Genomic DNA, 21,996 nt, shown 5'->3' on the forward strand with positions numbered 1-21,996 from the left:
TCAAATACAGCTTCTGATAGGAGAAACAAGGAGATGCAGACTTTTGGGAAAATCTTGAGAAACTATTTTATTTTTGTTTGGAAACTTTCCAGAGGCACTTTTAGTGCCTTTTAGTATATACACATGAAAATTAATACTGTTTTCTCCTTATTAATACATTCTTTCAAGTGACTTTTACATTCTGGAAGCAAAGGTCAGTTATACTGAGTTCCAAGAATCTGCTGCACTAAAAAAGTAACTTTATTTGACCATATGTTACTATAATTAAACATACAGGAAAATAACCTTTGATCTTATGACTGTCTTGGACAAGATGGATAATAATCCTGTTTTCACAAATGATTATTCTAGTTGGAACCCTAAAAAGATAAACCTGAAATACCTACATCATTGATTTAATGCTTTACCGTTAAAAATACCACCGGGGCATGTGATACAGCAACTGTGTGTTGAAAGATCATTTTCTAACTGGGCTCTCACCTCAGAATCCTGACATAAGAGGTTGGGGAGCTCATAACCATGACAGTGACTGAAGGAGTAGTTCTTGAACCAGCAGGACATTTGTAGTTGGGAACCAATATAAATTACTCTCATGCAGCATACAAGTTCCTCTAGAAAAGGCTCATTAACATGAGAAACATTTGCTACAGAACAAAACTATGTAAACAAAACAAAGGCAAGATGTGCACAAAAAGTTATCTGTTATTCTACACCATATGGGCTATCACTGCCAATAAAGTTCCACAGACAAAGATTCTAAACAACTGAAACTTAAAAATCAGCTAAACTTAGTTGAATGCAGACAAGGAACCAACTAGCAGCTTGTACTTCTGTACAGAGACTATAATAGAAAGGAAGAGTCTCATAGGAATTCTCAAAGGAATTGTTCAGAATTAGGTGAGGTCCAATGGACACTCCTAAAAATTAAGAGTACACTTATTCACACTTCACGATACACTAGGATCCCCATATTCAGGAACAATTAAAACACCCTAAAATTAACCAATGGAGCTACTTTTACAGGAAAAAAAACCTCCAAAAACTTATTCTGAATAAAATGCTTGAAGTCCATAGCTGTACATGTAACTGCCTATCACATATGCTAAGTGGGAGGATTCAATTCATTATACTTCCAACAATGACAGACATCAAAGTTAACTTAAGAAAGATTTTATTACCACTCCTCACACCATTAAAGACCAGAGCAGGTGAAGTTAAAGGTTCCTCCTTAAGTTTCATATGTAGCACAGAAGTGCAAAAACCATGGTAAACTCAATGCTGAAAGAGGAAAGAGGAAAACTATAAAAAGAAAGATGAGAAGAACAACTAGCTCAGATTTAGACAGGTATTTGAATAAGATTTGGAAACATCACAGAAAATTAGTTTTTAAACACTTTGTATTCTTAATAGGAGATCATATCAGCTTTTTCATCTTGTAGGCAAACCTCTCTAGATTTAAGACAAGCAAAAAAAAAAAAATTAATCCCACACACTTCTGACTGTATGTGCTGCTCAGAACAGAATGGTGACAGAGAGGCACTGTCCTGCCTCATGACTGAGACAACCTCAGAGAGTCACAATGCATGCTCTCAACAGAAAGTTGGGAATATGTGAGGCTGGGAGGGGCCAAGCTTAAAGTAAATACTCATGAGCAGTCCTCATGACATTTCTTAACTCTACCTGGTGGCCTTCAGACAGACCACAATAAGGTTTGATTTATAGAAAAAGAGACTACAGTAGATCCATGCTTGTGATTTCTGCCATAGTTTCTTTAATGAGCATAAGATAAAATATCTGATTTAAGACTAGGTAGCTTCAGGAAGCCTCTTTTAATTAACCAAATACTACAAATAAACTCTTTTCCAGCTACCCCATCTAAGAAAGGCAAAGGCTTATCCTGCATTTATCTTAGTGTGCATAAGCACACTACAAGAGTGTAAGGATGGGGAAAATGACAGTAATTAAGGAACAACCTGCTCACCAGTGCCCACTTTGATCTTTAGCAACTTGACAACTGAACTTGACACTTCTTTCTGGGCGAAAAGGCAATTCATTTGGGAATCAGTGAATGGTTGGGTTTGGAAGGGACCTTAAAGACCATCTAGGTGTCCCACCATGAGCAGGGATGCCTTCCACTAGATCAGGTTGCTGAAAGCCCCATCCAGTCTGGCCCTGAACACTTCCAGGGATGGGGCATCCTCAGCTTCTCTAGGAAACTTGTTCCAGTGCCTCATCACCCTCCACGTAAAGACTTTCTCCCTAATATCTAATCTAAATCTACCCTCTTTCAGTTTAAAGCCATTACCCCTTACCTTATCACTACATACCCTTGCCAAAGTCCCTCCCCAGCCTTCTTAGGGGCCCTCTTTAGTAATGGAAGGTGCTGTAAGACCTTCTGGAGCTCTCTCTTCTCCAGGCTGAACAACTCCAACATCTGTGAAAGTGTATTCATACAAGGGGTGCTCCAGTCCTCTTCTCATCTTTGTGGTTTCCTCTGGACCCAATCCAGCAGGTCCACATCCTTCTTGAGTTGGGGACCTGAGAGCTGGATGCATTTCTCCATTTCTCTGGGTGCCACCAGAGCAGAGCAGAGGTTGGCTGGTCACGCTGCTTTTGTTGCAGCCCAGAACACGTTTGGCTTTCCCTGGGCTGAAGTGCACATTGCTGGGTCTTGTTGTGCTTCTCCTCCACCCACACCCCCAAGTACTTCTCTCTAGGGTTAGTGTCAGTCCATTCTCTGCCCAGGCTGTATTTGTGCTTGGGATTGCCCTGACTCATCTGCAGGACTTTGCACCTGACCTTCTTGTACTTCAGGAGGTTTGCACAGGCCTGCCTGTCAGGGTCACTCTGAATGCCATCCCCTCCTTCCAGTGCGTTGATGTAATGGAGCTGACTTGCTGCCTGGAGTGGCTGCAATTCCTTTGTGCTACCTTTCAGGAGCTCTCCTGCAATCCATCTCCAGGCTCTGGGCATCTCCTGCTGGCACTGGCATCAAACTGGTAGGAGAAGGATGGATGGAAGTTCCCCTCCCCCACCAACTTTAGTTTAAAGCCCTCTCTTCACATCTTTTAAGACAGCTCTGTTTTAAAAGAACTAGCTAATCTGTTCTTACTAGCAAATGTAATCCTCTACCCCAGCATCAAAGACTCCATTTAGCTCAGTTCTTGAAGTTTATAAAGAACTGAAAGGATACATGAGGCATGGAAATTAAAAACAAAATAGAAGAGAGGAAGCAGGCTTGCTAACTGCAGGAAATAGGACTTTTTCTACAATCTCAGCTCCACCACTACTTATGTTTTATTCATCAATTCTACTTGCAGTTTTTCTCTTTAGGCAAAGACAACCTGGCAGCATCACCTTTTTGTTACTCCAAGTCAAATATAATCCCAGATCATTAAAAAAAAGAGATAAAGTACTCCTCAGATCCTTATTAGAGACTCAGGAACCTTGTTACTTGTCTGGGGTGCCCATCTCTGGCTCACATTCCTAGGGTTATTTTTGGCACAGTGGACTGGTCCAAGCACACACAATGGAAGCCAAATCCTACCACTTCACAAGAGAGACAGAGTGGCAGTTTACTTTTGCTGACCTCTAACTCACAGCCATTTTTGCACTTCCCTGAGAAGCCATCATCCCTCTTGAAACTGTGCATACCTGCCTTCAGCATGCTCCTGCTACTCTGACAGTCTCAGGAGTTTTACTCACTACATACAACATTCTTCTGGTCTTCACAGAACTGGTGTGCTTTCACTTCTCTCTCCTACTCTCCACCTTCTTCAAGACACAACTTTTTGAATTACTTTTTTTCAAGCCGGGTTCAAGTATTTCTAATTCTATATTACAGCAGCTTCTGGTTATCAGTGTCAAAAAAATCAATGATTTACTGCCAAATCCATGGAGCTACAAGCAAGAATGTGCAACAGAGTCATCAAGTTCTACTGTAGCTGTAGATGATGCATAGTAAAGTTGTTCAAAGTTTGTCACATCAAAAGCTCTAACCAGATAAACTTTGGAATAGGAAAATTTAAAAAGAAAGGAGAAAATTGAAACTAAAGAAATACAAGAACACGAAATGGAAAAGGCACCAAGAAATAAACAGAGCAACTAATAAAGATAATAAAGTCAGAAATGGTCTCACAGACACTGCTCTGAAATTAAAGCTCACAGACACAACACAAAGCTTAGAAGTTAAAACACATGGCTGCTGGAATAAATGTCTACAGTTCTCCTCACCTGTCCACATATTTGGACCATTTAAGATTTTCTCCTTCAGAACCAAGGTGATAGTTATCAACCTGAGATTGTTAGCAAAGCCTAAGCAGCATGATTTGAATTATGGAAAATCATGTCAAGAGTATAGTTATTTTATCTGTTAACAAAAAAAAAAAAGAAAATAAAAAGGTCATCAGAAATAGAAGGTATTTAGCTACTCTGTGTAGAGTAAACTCATTTCTGAATCTGTGATGATACATCTTTGAACAGGAAATTGCACTTCAGTCTCTTACCCAAACCAAAACCAAAATATTTATTTACATGTTACATATTTACATGCAGACAAAGAACTATAAACATCCTTCATGCGTGTATATATTTATGTATAGACTTATTTATGAGCTCCTGATATCCTCAATGGAATCTTTGCAGCAGAGAAATCATTCCTGTTCCATCCAAAAGTGTCATGGATCATCCAAAGGTTTTGCTTCTGAGAGTTGCAAATTACCTGCACAAATCTTTCCTGCCCACACACCTCCCCGGCATCTCGCAACAATTCCTGTAAGGAGAAGATCCAGCCCTGCCACCAGCCCAGGACTGGTTTCACCTCTGCTCCATTGTTTGCTGAGCCATCTAATCCTTGCATTTCTAAATGGAAATAACACATTGCCAAACACTAATGCTTATTATTACAGTCAACCAATTAAACTGTAATTCTACCATTGTTATCCACCAACACTCTTCCTGCTTAAGTGCAAGCTATGTTTACTTTATTACTGAGGAGCTCAAACATTTTCTTTCACAATAATGTATTCTCTTCCTCCTCCCAACTAAGCCAAGGTGAATGCTCATGAATCAGACCAATAAGTAGAACAATGTTTTCACTTCTACAATGACATGAACAGATGCAGAAAAACTGAGAATTAGTATTTTCACCAGTTTTAGGATCTGTAGAAAGATTCCATAAAAAAGGGAAAGATGGCCAAGATTTGAAAAAAAAAAAAAACAACTGAAAAAACCCTTTCTTCTACACCCAAACACAACACCATCACATAGAGTTGACATTTTATCTTCTCTTTTACAGTATCACTGCTGAAGCTAGAAGTTCTAGAACTGTTAAAATAAATGAAATAGCCATGAAGGAAGAAATTAGATGGCAGAACAAGTAACAGACCTTACAAAACCTCAGACCTATTAGCACTGTATAGATACAAATATTCTGGATTTCATTCTAATCTGCTCTGCAGAAAGCCTCTCCCTTACCCCACTAAATGAAATCTGCACCAATAATGCTGGTTCACAGTTACATAGAGACAAAAACATGTAAATTTCACTTCTACGCTGTATTTAATAAACAGATTAATTTCTTCTGTGGTCCATATATAGACAGAAAAGTGCTGGCTAACTTTCACAGACAATGCTTTATCTGTTCACTTATAGTCAGCGAAAGCAGTCAGAAATAGCAAATAAAAATACAAGACTCCTAATCCTCGATCCAGCTCAACTATTTTTAAAACTGGATGCAAAGAAGTTATGGAAGTTGGAAACAACACAGAAATCTCTATCTAGTGGTAAGGCACTGGTGAATTTTAGAGCTCATATTTGGCACCTTTATGTCTTCAGGAACACTATATATGATGAAAAGGAAAACTTAATCCCAAAACCTTGTATTCACAGCTAAATATGGAGTGCAGTGCTGGTAACCCACACTCAGGAAGCACGGAACACTGTTTTCCTTATCCTACAACCAGTTCAAAATAGCATGGTTAAACTGACACCACAAGTTTACATCACCAGGAAAAGACTGTATTTATTTGAAAGTCTTACTCCGCATCAGAGGACCTCTGTATATGCTGCTCCCTCAAAATTTGAACTGATAAGAATCAGCCCCAGCCACATATACAAACTCAGCATGCGACTTGCAGATCACAAAACATGTAGAAACTTGCTGCTTCTCAGGAACTGTCTACAACTGATTCTCAAATTCAACACTGAATGTTAAATACTACAAAATACCACTGTGCTGCTTATCTAACCCCTTAAACTGGGACCATCAGTGTGATTATCTGAGCACTTGAACGCAATTGACAAACATGCACTTCACAGCATATCTCATTTTTACTACATTTTTGTGGCAGGCAAACATACTGACGCTTCTCTGTTCTCCTCCAAAAAAGATTTCTGCTGAACTCTGCACCTGCACAAGACAGCAAAAGCATTATTCAATCCATTCTCATAAGGTCACATCCTTACCACATATCCTAAGCATCAGAAACAAAATTACATCTTTTGTAACCAAAGTTCCTACTACATTAACAAGTCCAACAAATCACAAGGTAGGCATGTTCTTATATACATTCTCCAGCGTAGAAACAGCTCTGTGCTCTCATCTGTGCCATCTCCAGAAACAGCATCCAAGAAGGGAGGATGGAGCTGCCTCCATCAGATCTACCTCTTGCTATCACGTCTTTGCTTTCCTCAGGCCATCAGGTGGGAAGAGCTGCCAGGCTCAGTTTAGTGTGCAAAAGTTCTACACATTAGTACCATGGATCAGTTTTGTTTTACTAAACCACAAATGTCAATTATAAAAAGCACATAGGACCAAAATGAGACACCACAACAGACAACCAGTTTTCAGAAGGTGAAGAGGTCAGCACTTCCTAAATATCAACCCCCCTACAAAAGTATTTATGATGATTCTGCAAAACTAGGATACATGTTGTCATCCCCCAAATGAGTGGCTTTCCCCTCCCAAAGAGAAGAAAACTGTGTATCTGCAGACACACGGGAGTGTTACAAACAGAGCAATGCAACAGTTGCACTTTGCTTAGGGATGGACAGCCCTGCAAGCATCCACACATCAGAGGCACCAAACCGTGCTGGTGTCTCAGCCTCAGCTGCTCTCCCTTGCCCATATGATGTCTCACCATGAGGTATCACATGGGCAAGCTGTGTTTCATGGAACTTGCAGGGATATGTGCTCAGCTCAAACTGTGTTCTGCCCACGTAAACTTTTATTGCTCAGGACACGATTACTCAGGAGCTTTGTAGGAAGCCTTTTCCTCATCCTACCACACAATCATGATACCACACCACCTAGTAGAGAGCAACGAGACAGGAGGACTGTGAGACTTCAGCTTTATCTTCCTAGTAATCAATAACATATGTTATTCCACTGCATTGCAAGGACACAGAGAGAACGCAGCTCCTCTGCCATGCTCTAAGACATTGTGCGGTTCAAAATATGTAACACAGAACAGCTCAATGTGTTTTCAAATGGGGGCTGTCTCATACTTGGGAAATAAAAATCTGTCTTGGAAAGGAATCCAAATCAGGTTTGTATCTACCCATATTCAAGCTTGAAACCTTTTGGCAATGGACTTAATGCTTATATTCTCCTCTTCGTAAAATGGCAGGGGACAAAAAAACCCCACAGACCAAACTTAAAAAAATAGATTTGCTTTCTTGAGTGCTAATCATCAGCCCTGCCCACTGGACTCTAAAAACTGCCATCATGCAAAGATGCTTGATTGCTTAACACCAGAAGTGTTCAAAGGTGGGAAGCTTCAGTGGAGTCACAGTGAGGAAATCAGAGTAAGTCCACATAAACAGACTGCCTCCCAAACAAGCTGTCATTAACAAGTCTGCTCTACTAAGGTACCTACCCACAACAAGGTAGAAAGCAACCAAAGGGTATCCAGAAAGGAAGACTTTTATGATCCTGACAAGAAAGATGTGCTGCTGTGCAATCATGGTAAGAGAAATGGCAGGAAAAAATAAATAAAAAGAAAAGAAAAAAAGAAAAAAAAAAAAGGCAAAAAGTCAGTTCTGCTACAATAGCAACAAAATTATGTTTCTTCAGGAAGGATGGGCTACTAGCCCAACATTTAACAAATCCTAGGACTCCAAAAAGGATGGATTTAGAACTGAGCTTAAAAAAAAAGCTACAGTATTCCTGGAAGAACAGGAAGAGGATATGACATATCTGAGAAGGAGATTGCTTACTTACTAGAAGTGCTTCAGCACCCACATTCAGTAACAGAACCACGTTTTTGGACTAAGCACTCAGTGCTCAGTATCCTGAGCAGAAAAGCTAAGCAAAAGACTTGAGCTCTCAGATATGTAAAGCTCTGCTTCAAAATGAAAATATAGAGGGAAGTTATCCACATCTAGATCATTAATGTAGCTCTTAAGGAACATGATCTACACAAAATGAGTTAAAAATCAGCAGTTTGACAGGTCAGCTGCAAGAAGGGAAATTCAAAAGAGGTACTGAGGTAGCTTGAAAAGGCAGCTAAAATAACCCATAGAATTGATCTGGTATCAGGATGTATTTAGTAATACAATTTCAGGATAACTTAGATAACGACTTTGTAGGCAATGAACTAAGGATACTTGAAACATCCATTAAGAGCTCTGAACCTCATGAAGTATATGCCTCAAGCAGACTGCCTGAACAGCCCCAAGCATTCAACCTCAAAGTAAGGAGAAAGAGAGTAGCCTGTATAGTTGCTCCAGAATTAGACACGTGTCTGCCCAGCAAGAAAAACCATGGCTTATTTTCAGGCAGGTAACTCTGCAGCTTATGAGATTCAAAAACCCCAACCAAGACCTCATTTTAGAAAGCAGACTCCTTGGTTTTTCACAAACTCCTTTTCTCCCTTGCTTCAATTCCAGACTTTTTCATCTTTACTCCTTGCTATACTCTGCTTCTTTATTTTCTCAGGCAGCTTCTGTATTTATCTGGTTAATACAGAGGCCTGAACAACACAAGTACATTATATCCTATTATGCCTATGTTCAATGTCCTGTTCCTAAGCTACACCTGTTCTACAGAGCACCAAAAATAAATAAATTAGAACAATCAGTATTCACAAGAAAAGAAGGCTTTGAGACTTCACAAGACGAAGTGGTTCAGTGGTTCCAGGAGAGAAAAGCAGCAGCCATGAGAAAGGCTCCAATCAACCACTCACCTGTGAAACAACAGCAGAAGAGAACAGAACGAACAGTCAGAAGGTGAGCAGCAGGTGAGCACAGACACCGGCTGGAGATTTTTAAACTTTGGGGTTTTTAAGCAGTGACAGAACAGTAGGCAATTTCTGATTTCCCTACAAAGCCTAAATCAGGCACCACCAACTCTACCACATGTAACACCTTTCTAGATGGGTATATTCTCTGCAAAGGCTAAACCACTTTGGGGCACCAAGCACCACAGTCTGGGGTCTCTGTGTGCATACAGCAGAATGCTCTGCTGAGCATAACTCCTTATCAAAATCCAAACACTGCTGGAGCAGAGTTTCCTCCATGTAGGACTTATAATCCCTTTCTTTAAACCACCAGTCAGAGCTTGGCAGGTAAGCAGAAGTGTCAGGTGATGAGAGGAGTGAATAGCAGTACAGAACAGAAGAAAGTGTAAAGGTCCAACTTTGCTCCACAGTCAACACTGATGAGACAAAAAAAAAAAAAATTCCAAGCCTGGATTTGCATGATGTTTTTTAATCATGAAAGGATGAACAATCCCTCACAAGTGTCTTCCCAAAATAGAGATTCTGGAAGGTTTGGGTTTTTAATTCCTGCCTCTGCAATTTACTATCTTGTATCAATTTCCCAAAACAGAACTAGTATGTGGGCTCTTCCCAGCCTCCTCTCTTCAGTTCTCTCTTCTTCTCCCAACTACCTGCAGCTCTGCAAGCTTCTGAAAGAAACAATAACCTGGTCTTCATTTACAATTAATATTTTTAAATTACATGCAGAAAGATCAGCATGAATTGTTCCTAATTATCGATATAGCAATTCTAATGGCATACAATGAGTGCATAATAAATTTTAAATTATTACACCATGCAAGCTGACAATACTTTCTAGAGAGCTGTATACCCAATTCTGTGCTATGGTTCTAGTCACACAACACCATAGAGATTATGAGCAAATACTAACAGGCTTTCAATATGTATGCACACCTGCTACTACAGAACAAGCAATTGCAAAACTGTGTGTTTGGGCTCAATCTTGAATTCATGAGGTATCAAGTGTTTTTAGTAGCCACTCACACCATTGTGGGCAAAACTCCAGTCTTTTCCATTATTAAGGAGTTGTGCTTTGTGGGGCAGAGCAAAGGGATTTGGTTTCCAAATGCAGATATTATGGCTTCCATGCAGGCAGGGTCAGAGAAAAGGCATTCCCTCATTTCCAGAATGTTTGGTGGTAGTAAGCAACCCTGTGGCTGGAACACTGTGCCATCAGCAGGAACAGAGGAGTTTACTAACTGTACACCCACTACATTTCTGAGGTCAGTGGGATCAAGTAGAAGTAGGGTGACAATGCTACAGGAACTACACTTCCTATATAAAAAAGAAATATAGGAAGAAGTCAGGTCACCACTGAGAAAAAAAATGCAGCTATCAATTAATCCAATGCATCTCCAGAACATTCATCAAGTTTATAAATGCATGTCATTTTTGTTATATTTGTTTCAATATCTGAAAGGCATTTGAGGCCATATAAACAATTCAGATATAACAAGAGCAGATACAGAACCTCTTGCCCATCTCTTTCACAATCGTTTCTAACTCAGAGTTATGAAAATGGCTGTGGAAATAAAATTCTTCAGGTAAAGGCTGCTCAAAGGCTTTTTTTTTTTTAGACTACATTAAAATCTAACCACTTAATATTAAAATATAAGAGTGCAAACAAAAATATCCACAGAAAGTAGCAGCAACAACAAATTCCTTTTCCCCATCCTGTGCATTCAACTATTGTTACATACCTGAACAAGCTCTTGGTATTTACCCTGGCTCTGGAAGCAGGTTGAGCAAGCCACTGAAACTCCCTGGCATATAACTATGTCCCAGCTCACAGTATCCAACACAGACTTTATCTCCCCACTCAGTCTGGTCTAAAGAGAGCCCTGGGTGGCTGCCCCATGGTAACTGTCAGCAAAGATGAAGTATTTGCTTTGTTCTGATGGCAGGCTCTTCACAATCACACACATACACACACAATAATTAAAAATTTTTAAAAAAAAATCTGCCAGGAAGAAAGGGCTTATTCTGGATACATGAAATGAGAACACTAGGCACAGGTAGTTAAATCTCTACAGAGGTCTCTTAAGACAGAGACCAAAGTCTGGAAGCCCTGTCAAGAATGGCTGCTGAAGATAAAACATAGATAAAACATGAGGACTGATATAGCTATAGTGTCAGCATTTCTCATCTATAAGAGAGTATTCAGTCAATTTATGAGATTTTCCAAGATAAAAAGAAAATACAGTTATTACCAATGCTACTACTGTGTGCAAAGAGTCCTACAGCACAACTAGAAAGCCTCTCTCAAGTACAGCAAGTGCTCACAATAAGCCCAGGAAAATGCAGACTCCCTAGAGAAGTGCTGCAAAATGGAAGTACATACAAAAAACTCTATGTAACATTTTCTTCCCACCCTCCTCACTCACCACACCACTACCTTGCCTCATGGAGCATGGAGCACTTATAATTACAGTAAGGATCACAGTCTTCCTAGTTCCTCCCTGGAAGGATCTGCAGCCATGGATTTTGTTTTAAAAACATTTAAGCTTTCCTTTTCCCTCCAAATATCACAGTAGTTACAAGCAATTTTTAGTGAATTTGTTACTGTCAGCTGCCTGGTCCATGCTGCCACATCCATGGCACTCTGCATTTGATGAATAACCCTCAGCCTGGGCACACAGAGCAGCATACTTCTGAGCCTCTCTCCCTTTCTGTGCTGCCACTGCTGTGGAAATTTTTCACTCCCCTTCCACAAATCCGTCTTCTTCACATTAACATACTTATTAAGTGAGCAGGAAGCTCTTTCAATATGGCCCAAAACAATTTATGGGAAAGAGCAGTTATTTGGGGTTTTCCTTAGTGGTTTTTCACACATCTTTCTCCATAATCTACTCTATGGAAAAGAAAAAACAAAAAAGTTCAGACAACAAAAACTCAATTCCTCAGGAGAAAGAGGTATCCTTTGCAGATACCCCCAGAGCTTAACAGGATAAACAGAAAAGCTCCCTGGTCCCAAACTAAAATAAAGATGAGTATGTGCATGATTCACTGTTATTTTCTGGATCAAAACTGAGATCTTAACAACTCTCACATCACCCAGTTAACCCAGTATAACCATCAGGTAGCAGACTCTCCTCAACTTAACAGCAAGGTATAGAAACTGTAACACCTCTCCAAAATATTGCTACAAAACCAGGTAAACTTCAAGGGCTTCTCTGTAAGTTTGTCATCAGATTTACTTGTGTCAATGTCAGTTCTTTGATCTGAAAACAAAGGAACCAAGGGTAGGCTTCAGTAATCTGGTATGCAGCTTTCACCTGCCAGCAGGCAAACGTCTGAAGTCTACATTTAAATGAATTTAGAGGTCACTTCCACAGTACTGATACACACACTCTGATGAACATACACAGCAGGATGACATCACAATAAATGACTGAAATAATTAAATAGCATTGTTTTTGACACTGAATGCCCCTAAGGGGCTAACATTCATGTATCTCATAGCAGAGAAACTGGATCTCTCGCATCCTAAATGTACCACCTCCCTGTTTCTGGGTTATGGCTTCTATTGGGGTAATTCTCAGAAAGTAAGATAGTGACTACATTACACACTGCTGGAGAAACAGGTGATGCTCCTTTCCACTTCATACTGGGGTATTTAGAGGTTCAAATTTTATTATTTTATTCACAGAGTATTTATTATCTGTCAAAATATGATGGGAAAAAAATTAATTAAAGTACTTGGGCCAGGTATCTCAGAAGTGTCCAAATATTCTCTAAAACTATAAAAAGATTTTGTTGGACCAGTTTCAGCAATGGCAGTATTTAAAAATGAAATTGCTCAGCTTTTCACAAAAAAAATCTTAATAAATAAGATGGCATTAATTAGCACACAGTGAAATCTTCCTCAAAATCAGAAGAAATGTTTCAAAATTCATCCACAATCAAGTTCTAATCTCTTTGTACATAAAGAACTGACCAACTTGGCTTAAAAACCCCATTCAATTTCTCCCTTAAACTGGTAAATTTCTTCTTCTGTGTCTACTCCACCCTTTGTAACACAAAATGGAACATTAAAAAGATATGACTAACACCTGTATTTAAGTCAGTTCAGTCTTTAATGAATTATAGTGTCTAAAATGAAACTGCACAGTACTAATATACTCCATCCTGTGCACTTAGGAGAGACACAACAAGTGCAGTGTCATCAGCACCTCTGGTGAAAAAATCCATTCCCCTTGTTTATCACAGCACAAAGTTAAGAAGGAGCCTTGTAAGAATTCAGGGAACACCAATATTAATAGCGAAGAAAAAAATCATTAAACCATAAACTGGAATATTTCTTCTATTCTACAGCTCTGAATATTGGTCCATCATCTCATAACTAAAGCATAATAAACTGTATGTACTCTCCCAGAGCATTTCTAAAAGTCTCAAGATGGAATTAGGCACTGGGTAACAGGAATTGATTGTTTAATTTTTAATGTGAAGTTATTCACTGAGACAGTCCTTTAAAACCAAGGACCCTTTATTGTTAAACACAGCTGATTTATCAAATCAATTCTCTAATTGTCACCATTTCAAATTAACACTAAAATCTTTGTCTCTGCCTTTCTCAAAGTGTACAGAGCAGCTATTTTCTTAGATGGTTATCATCCAAATTTTGAATAACTGGTGCTTACTACAGATAAAATTAATTCTCAGTGAAAAACAGCTTATTCAAGAAAAATTAGAAATAAAGGAAAAAATACCAGATTCAGGAGCAATATAAAATGTATACTGCAAGCAGCAGGCCTGTAGTGCTTCCTTCTTCTGCATTAAAGTATTTTGCAGCTTGACACAAAATACTTCTGATTACTTGTTTACATTTGCATTATATTCTAGAAGAGGAAGGAATGGTAGGTAAGACCATCTCAGATTGAACAGATATTTCTTCATCTTCTGGCATCACCCCTTCCTCAAATTATTTTTTACTATCTATTATTATTTTTTATACAATTTCATATTCCACAAGAAATGAAATGAAAAAAGATAATTTGACTGCCAGACACCTGATTATTTTACAGTTCTCATAAGAACTGGAGATTAGCTACAAAAACATCCTCTCAAAGCCTGAAGTGCAGACATCATAATCACTATAAATTTCACCACAAAGGTAAATATGTCCTACACAAGTGAACTGTAATGCCACTGCTACAAGTTACCTGATGTTTCTTCAGGTTTTCATTTTCCAGCTCTTTTGTAGACCTGCTGGCATACAAGAAGAACAATCCCTGCCAGTCATATGGATACAGCACTGCAATGGGCCTCACCCCAAGCTATTCCAACAAGCAGAGGAAAAATGAAAGATCCCTATCGGCTTTATGTGAGACCTTCAATCTGAAAAATGAAAAATCAGTTTGCAGCATGTTCACAGATGTTTGCTTTCAGTCCTTCCTTCACAGAAAATATATGACTCAGGCTTTACACCATCAAACGCTTTAGATCTTATCCTCCATGTACTTGGTAACCTCAGAGCAAGAAAAAATTTCATGTCACAGAAGTACGAAAAAAATTGTTTAAGTCTAATTTTAATGGCAATTCCATTTTCCTCCATACAATTAATATATTCTAGAATTTGTTGTAAGAGTCGCATTTACACTTTATCACAACCTATATTCAAGCCCAAAGAGCAAAAGAAGCCATACTTGTAAATGCAAAGTTATCCAAAAACCGGCTCTGCTCAAGATCACATGTGAGGGAAAACAGTGCTCATTAGATCTTTTAGTGAAAAAAAGACTTTATTTGATAGAAACGCCTTCCTGACATGGAAGGCCCTTCCTCACCATATCAACTTGCAAAGCAAATAACCAACATCCTTGGAAAACAGATCCTTCCACTTTGCTGTGAATGCATTTTAAATAAGAAACAAAAACTACAGTTGCAGAAGTACTGGGCAGAGGATGAACTTTAGCTAAATGTAGCTGTAAATTGCTTTTAATGAACAACAATTAGTACTCCTGCTGAGGCAAATGCACATATTTGTTTATTTTGCAAGGACACACATTCATGCACATTAGTGACACGTAAGTATGGCTCTGTCCTCTGATTTCCAGACCCTGGTGAGAGCACTCCATGTACTTACCTGCCACACCACTCCTGGTGTAAAAAGCCTGAGGTTAAGATCTACCACCTTTTCAAAACAGCCGGCCTCAACTCCAAATGTTAAATTACACACTGAGCAAATGCTAAGGGAAAGTTACATGATGGCAGCCACTCGAACTACATTCACACTCTCGTGAAGAGAACACAACCTGTCATACAGACTTGGGTTTCCAGGCCTTGCACAGATTCTGGTGTGTGGCCCCTCATCCTCATCTTTAGCAACATACAACAGTTGTATCTTTTTATGCTTGTTTTACACAACATGTGGTCAGCTCCAATATAGAAGCTGCCACCTCTGTCAGACTGCACTTCATCCAAGCCTGGGCAACACAGCAGTGGGGAGCAAAGCCCACATTTTAGCAACACCAAATGACATTTTAGCATGTGCTCACAGCCAGTGCATCATTCAACACCTGTAACTATCAAGGTGAGGACACCACACTGTTATTAGCATGCCTGAGAAAATATTGAAAGTGACAACTTTAAGAAAGCTACATGCATTCAGCCAATGGCTTATCCAACTACTTGAGCTCTTTGCTGGGGAATCTGGCCTCTTGACTGCATAATATTAAGAACTGAAGTCACTGAAGGCAGCAGACGTCAAAGCAACCACCAAACATGGAAATTCATTAGAGTCTTTCTCTCTCCATATGACCTGAACTTTCCAGATGGGTAGTATTTTATATGCAAGGTTTTGGTCTGTCTTCTGCAATTATTCTTTTATGGAGAAGTTTTATTTTTCCTGATAATCCTACCACTTACAAAAGCAGCTGCCTCTGCTCCCACAGCAAGCACTGTTCTGTTGCAGGACCCATCCTAGTATTTGAGAATCAGTCAAGCTTGATGAGAAGCTCCCAGTTCCAACAGCAATACTATAAAAATACTCCAATGAAAGCTGTTCAGCACTGGGACTTCTTGCAAGCCTATAATGAAATGTTCAACAACAGTTGATCACCTTTTTTTGTGCAATTACTGTATAAGCAGATGGTCTTTTTTGTTCCCTTCAAATTCCAGTAGTTTCAGTGAAATACAATTCTAAAACTCTACTTCTAGGTAAGAGTGTCTTCAGACACACATTTGTTTTGTCTCTCTTTCTATCCACTCTTTCACCTCTTCTAGCCCACCACCACATGTTTGGACACTGATTTCATTTGCACCTATTTCCTCAATGCTTGATGAGCCTCAGGAGTAGCAGGATTGCTCATATCAGCCAAAGAGCTACACTGGCACATACACCACCACATCAGCACTTACCATGAACCAAGTGACCACATAGTGCCTCACACAAACAGCAACCTCGCCTGATTTTAAAGTATTTTACTACAAATACCATGCAAAATTTAAAATAAATAAATGTTGTGAAAATCTGATGAAGAGATTCAGTTTAAATATTGGTCCTTCAGCATCAGAGTAAACTTGGTCTTAGCAACTAAGGAGCTACCTGACTCCACTCTAAAGAGTGCAGTTCAACTGCAGACAGATTGAGGGAGAAACAAATTGAGGGAAATTCTCAAAATTCCCCAAAAGACTAAAGTATATTTTCAGAAACACTCTGTGGAAGCAGCTGTGCTGGTCCCAACATCATAGCTGAAGACACTATGGGACTGCAGAAATACAACAAAGTTTGCCAGTTGTCACAGCTGAGTATGTGGCAGTCGAAAATAGGTGGGTTTGGGGGTCTTTTAGCTCCTCTCTTGACATTACTTAGGGGAGTTGAGTCCATTCCATTTGACAGTCTGAATCTGGCTAATTGTAGTAAATTTGGCCTTTTTCTCATGGACTAGAGATGTCAGAAAAGTCAACCAAGCTACCTGCAAGGGGTCAGAACAGACAAAACCGAGAGGCAAGGAGACAGCCTAGCAAGGCAGGCCAAAAGCCCCCCTTCTCAGCACACTTGCAGAGAAGGGAACGGCACTTCAGGTTGCTTGGACAACGTGCTGGCAGAAAAAGCTGACAGAGAGGCATTTACAAATCGGCAGTTTTAAATCAACATCCATTTCCAGCTGTGAGCCACAGAAAATGTGAGTACACTGTTTAGTAGCATTGTTACAGACTGCAGAACACAGTCTCATTGCAGAGGACACCAGTAGGGCCTGGCCTGCCCTATGAATGACCCCAGAGCAGTGCTTCCGAGTGAGCCCAGTTCTTCACAAGTCTTTGATCTATAAATGCAAAACCCAAAAAGAAGCTGATGTGTTGATGCACACCCAGCACCACCTTAGAGCTGAATACTTCATCCAATGGCCACAACTCTCCCACATGATACTTTTTCAAGTAACCAGTATGTTCTTACTTGGTCACTAAGATGTAGGTGGAAAAAAACAAAACCCAAACTACACTACTGTACACTGAATTATTTCATTAAAATATGCTTATTCATTAATTTTATAAGCAAAGAAAGCAGCTGCAGAGTTGCTGAGAAATGCCTGCACAATGCCACAACAGAATGACAGAACCAGTAAGGCTGGAAGGGATGACAGTGGGTCATCTTAAGCAGGGTCATCCTAGAGCACATGGCACAGGGTTGTATTCAGATGGCTCTTGAGTATCTCCAGCGAAGGAGACTCCACTACCACTCTGGGCAACTTGTTCCAGTGAGTAGACTCCCACATGAAAGAGAAGTACTTCCTCACATTCAGGTGAGAATTCCTGTGCATCACTTTCTTCCTATTGTCTCTTTTCCTATTTCCTTATGCTGAGTTTTTTTTCCAAAGGCTGACCAAAAAAAAAACCAAAATCCCTTGATTAAGTGTTTGCTCCCACTTTTCAGATACACAGTACAGCTCTGTGAAACGAGCACATTCCTACCAGCGCTCCACTGATGATGCGCCGGATTATCCCATCCCGTGAGAGGTGGCAGAGCAGCAGCACTGCAGCAGCCAGACCACCTAGAGCCTGTGCCATATAAACCTCCCCACACACAGCTGTTTGCAGCATCAAGTTTATTATCTGTGCTGAAACACTGTCTGCCCAGCAATCACCCACTTCAGTTTAAACTAATAACGCAATATAACTCAATCAAGTTTTCTTTATTCCTGCAGCACATGCTGAACGTCCAAAGCAATCTATTTTTACGTGGCATGTTACTCTTTACTCCATGTGCCAAAAAATACAGTCCGTTTTTATAGCAACATATTTCAGTGCACATTTCTAGGCCTGTATGATGGCAAAAGCTGGACACTGTTTGCATCATCATCTTTCTGAAAAAGTAATTCCAACAGAAGCTCCTATTCAGACATTTAGTCCTTTATTTCTCAGTTGCTTTCAGAAAGGTTAATCACCTTGTGGCTGAGTACTTATCTGGTGACTTTTCATAGATGATCATCCTTTAGGCTGTGTCAGGAGCTCCTTGCACACACCAATCCACAGAGTTGAGCCTTCACATAAGAACTTCGGTGTCACTGGTTCAACTCCCTCCTGATTTCCCCAGTGTCTCATACAGGTAACATAACATTGCTACATTTTGTATTCACAAACAGGTGAAGTTCAACCTGCTGTCATGCAGAGGTGAAACATTAAAAATGAAGCACAATCAACCTTTTATCATACCCCAGCCGTTTGTACTCAAATCAGCTGCTTCTGTGACACCATGTGTAGAGCCTTAGATGTGTGTCCTGGAAGCCTTGGCAAATGACACACTCTGTTAAATGTGGGCTTGCTCAATCGATAACACTCTAACTTTGAGAAAAGGTAAAAGCAATGAATACTGGCTATAGCATTAAATATATAATTATTTAAAATCACGGTATTTCAACATAAAGTTCCCTTCTGTGCAAAGAAGTCTCAGAACTGCTGATCAGGACCCATACAGAAATGCACAGACCACATGGACAGGGCTGTATCTTCTCTGACACCCTGTGGGCTGTGGCACCTAAGGGCTGATAATCCACTCAAGGGACATGTAAGTTGACTTATGAACTTTCATTTTGGGGAACTGCTTCCCATAAGCTTTTTTGGTGTAATGTGATGCACAGTATAGGAAAAGCTAAGAATCTGAGATTAAAAAACCCAACAATATCACAATGGTATACCTGCACCATGTCAAGTCATAAATTACACAGTTTTGCGGTATGTGGTTTTCTTACCTCACTCTAGGCATCGTGATAATTATAAGAACCACACCTTTCATCTTGCTGACCTATAATGCTACATTAATGTAACGTTACACTCGCAATTAAAGCTAAAGTGATTTTTTTTCAGGTATTCAGGCAGGCTTATTAAAACTTCAATAAACTGAAATGCATGCTAGTTTTGTCGTTTTGTAGCAGCACCATTTCTCCATACTTCTAGTGAAACAGTCCCTAGGTACTTAAAACTTCTGTATTTTTTCTCCTAGTTTTAAAACTTAGTCTGCATCAAAGAAGTATCTCGGTTTTTTGATAGTTTAAGAGCTGTATTTTACTAACAAAAAAAGAAAGTCGGGAAGATGCAGATGGGAAGCAAGTAGCGCAGCAGCCAAGGCAGCACACCTGCCGAGGCGGGAAGGTGCGGGGAGGCGGCAGCGCCGCGCCCGGCTGCGGACGAGATGCTTTTGCCGGCGGACCCTGCGCTCCAGCACGCCTGAGGCCCGGCCGGGCGCGGGCAGGCCGGTCCCGCCGGAGCGGGGAGAGGGAGAGTTGGCGCCCGCGGCCGGCCGGCAGCCGCGCCGCCCCCTCCTCCCCTGGGCGCCGCCCGCGCCGCCGAGGGGCGGCCCCGGCGCCCCTGCGCACGCTCCCGCCCGCCGCCCATGAGGCGCCCGCGCCGGGAAGGCACTGACGAGTCATCGCCCCGCCGCGTCCCCGCCCCCGCGGCCCTGGCGGGACGGGCGGCGGAGCGGAGCGCGGGGCGGCGGCCGCGAGGGGAGCCTGCAGGTGATGCTCCGGCGCGGCCGGGCCTGGGCTCTGCGGCTCGGGGCGGCGGGTCCCAGCCGGTGCGGCCGCCTTCTTCTCCCGCCCGGCCGACCCCGGGGGCTGCGCCGGCCCCGCCGCCGGGCGCTCCCTCCACGCCCACCGCGCCGCCGGCCCTGGGCTCCTGCACGCCGGTACCCCCGCCGAGAGGCTCCTCCCGCGCTGCGGCGGCCGGAGCGCGACCCGTGCTCGCCGCCACACCTAGCAACAGCGCTGACAGGACGCAGTGGCGGCGGCGGGAGGAGGAGGAGGAGGAGGAGGAAGCGGAATGGCTGCCGCGGCGGCGGCTCCCTCCCTCCCCGGAGCCCTGACAGCCAGCGCCGGGGCGGAAGCAGCAGGCGGCGTGCTGTGCCCGTCCTCCTCCCTCCTCCTCCACCGCCGCCTCCTCCTCCGGGCTCCTGCGCTCCCTCCTGCCAATGCAAACTAACTCCCCCTCGCCAGGGCCGGCGGGCTGCACGCCTCCCCCGCACCCACCCATGCCGGCGCGCCGCACGCCGCCGCCTCCCCGAAGAGCGCTCCACGTCGCCCGCAGGACCCGCTCCTGCCACTCCACGCCCGCCGACCCTCCTCCCCCGGCGGCCGCCGCGCCCCGGCTCCCGCTGCACCTTGTGCCCCCCACCCCACCCCGCGCCGCCACCGCCGCACACGCGGCCCCCGCGTACCCCGCCCGCCCTGCCCTGCCCCAGCCGCGGCCCCGCGGGCACTCACCGATGTGGTTGTCCTCGATGTGCTCGATGAGCTCTGCCAGGGTTGGGAAGTGGAGCCCGCAGCCCCCGAACCTGCAGGCGTTGGAGAAGAAGGAGGCGGCGGCGATGCCTGTCATGGTTTTACATCGAGATCCCCCTGCGGTGCCTGCTCTGCCAGGGCCGGCGGCGGCAGGGCGGGGAGAGGCGGGGGCAGGGGGGGAACGGGACGGAGAGAGAGAGAGATGGGGAGCGAGAGAGAAGGTGGGGGTGGGGAGGAGGAGGAGGAGGTGGTGGCGGCGGCGGCAGCAGCGGCAGCAGCAGCAGCAGCGTCGGGAGCGGCGGAGGGGAGGGACGGGCTGGGTGGGGGGAGATGAGGCAGCCGCAGCTGGGAGGAGGGACCAGCGCGGCTCTGTAACAGCTGTGCTGCCCCGGCGGCGGCCGCCGGCGGCGGGAGGAGCAGGGCACCCGCGCCGCCCTCCGCCGCCGGGGGACACCGCGCCGCCTCGTCCGGCCCCGCGCGGGGCTGGGGCAGCGGGGAGAACTTTCCCCCTCAGCCTCTCGGAGGCAGCGGCGGGGCTGGGGTCTGCTCCTGCGGCCGGCGGGGCGAGGGGAGATGCTCCGGGGCAGTTGCTGGGGCCGGGAAGGTGGCGCCCGCCCCTGAGGGCTCACCCAGCCGCCGGGACTTGGCTCCCAACGCGGCTGTCACTTCCACCCGCCCGGGGCGGGGAGCAACCAGCCCTCGCCGAGGTCGCTAAACTGATGGGCGGTCGCTCCTTCCCCAAGGGGGACCGAGGCCGCCGAACACAACCTCCACCTGCTCGGCGACGAGCCGCAGGCCCTGGGCACCTGCTCGAGGTACCGCGGTCCCCCCGGCGCCGGGCGGGCTACGGTCCCTCTGGCCCCGGAGCCGCCGGTCACAGATCCCCGTGCCAGACCCTTCCCGTCCCGCTGAGGCGGGTCAGAGGTGTCAGACTGCGGCCCTGGGGAGAAGAGTTAAACAGGAGTCGCACACACATCGCTTCCAAATCCTATTTTGACTCTGTC

The 21,996-nt window shown here is 43.4% G+C and overlaps 1 protein-coding gene across 1 annotated transcript in view; it reads right to left on the bottom strand.

The window, feature by feature from the left end:
- JAZF1 (JAZF zinc finger 1) overlaps positions 1-21,401 on the bottom strand; it is a 190,823-nt gene extending 169,422 nt beyond the window's left edge. Inside the window, exon 1 of the mRNA XM_054635261.2 lies at positions 20,975-21,401. Coding sequence (XP_054491236.1) covers positions 20,975-21,089 — 115 coding nt within the window. The 5' untranslated portion in view covers positions 21,090-21,401. The remainder of the gene's footprint in view (positions 1-20,974) is intronic.
- Positions 21,402-21,996: the final 595 nt, after the last annotated feature.

The sequence above is a fragment of the Agelaius phoeniceus genome, chromosome 1 (assembly GCF_051311805.1).
Source record: "Agelaius phoeniceus isolate bAgePho1 chromosome 1, bAgePho1.hap1, whole genome shotgun sequence".
NCBI lineage: Eukaryota > Metazoa > Chordata > Aves > Passeriformes > Icteridae > Agelaius > Agelaius phoeniceus.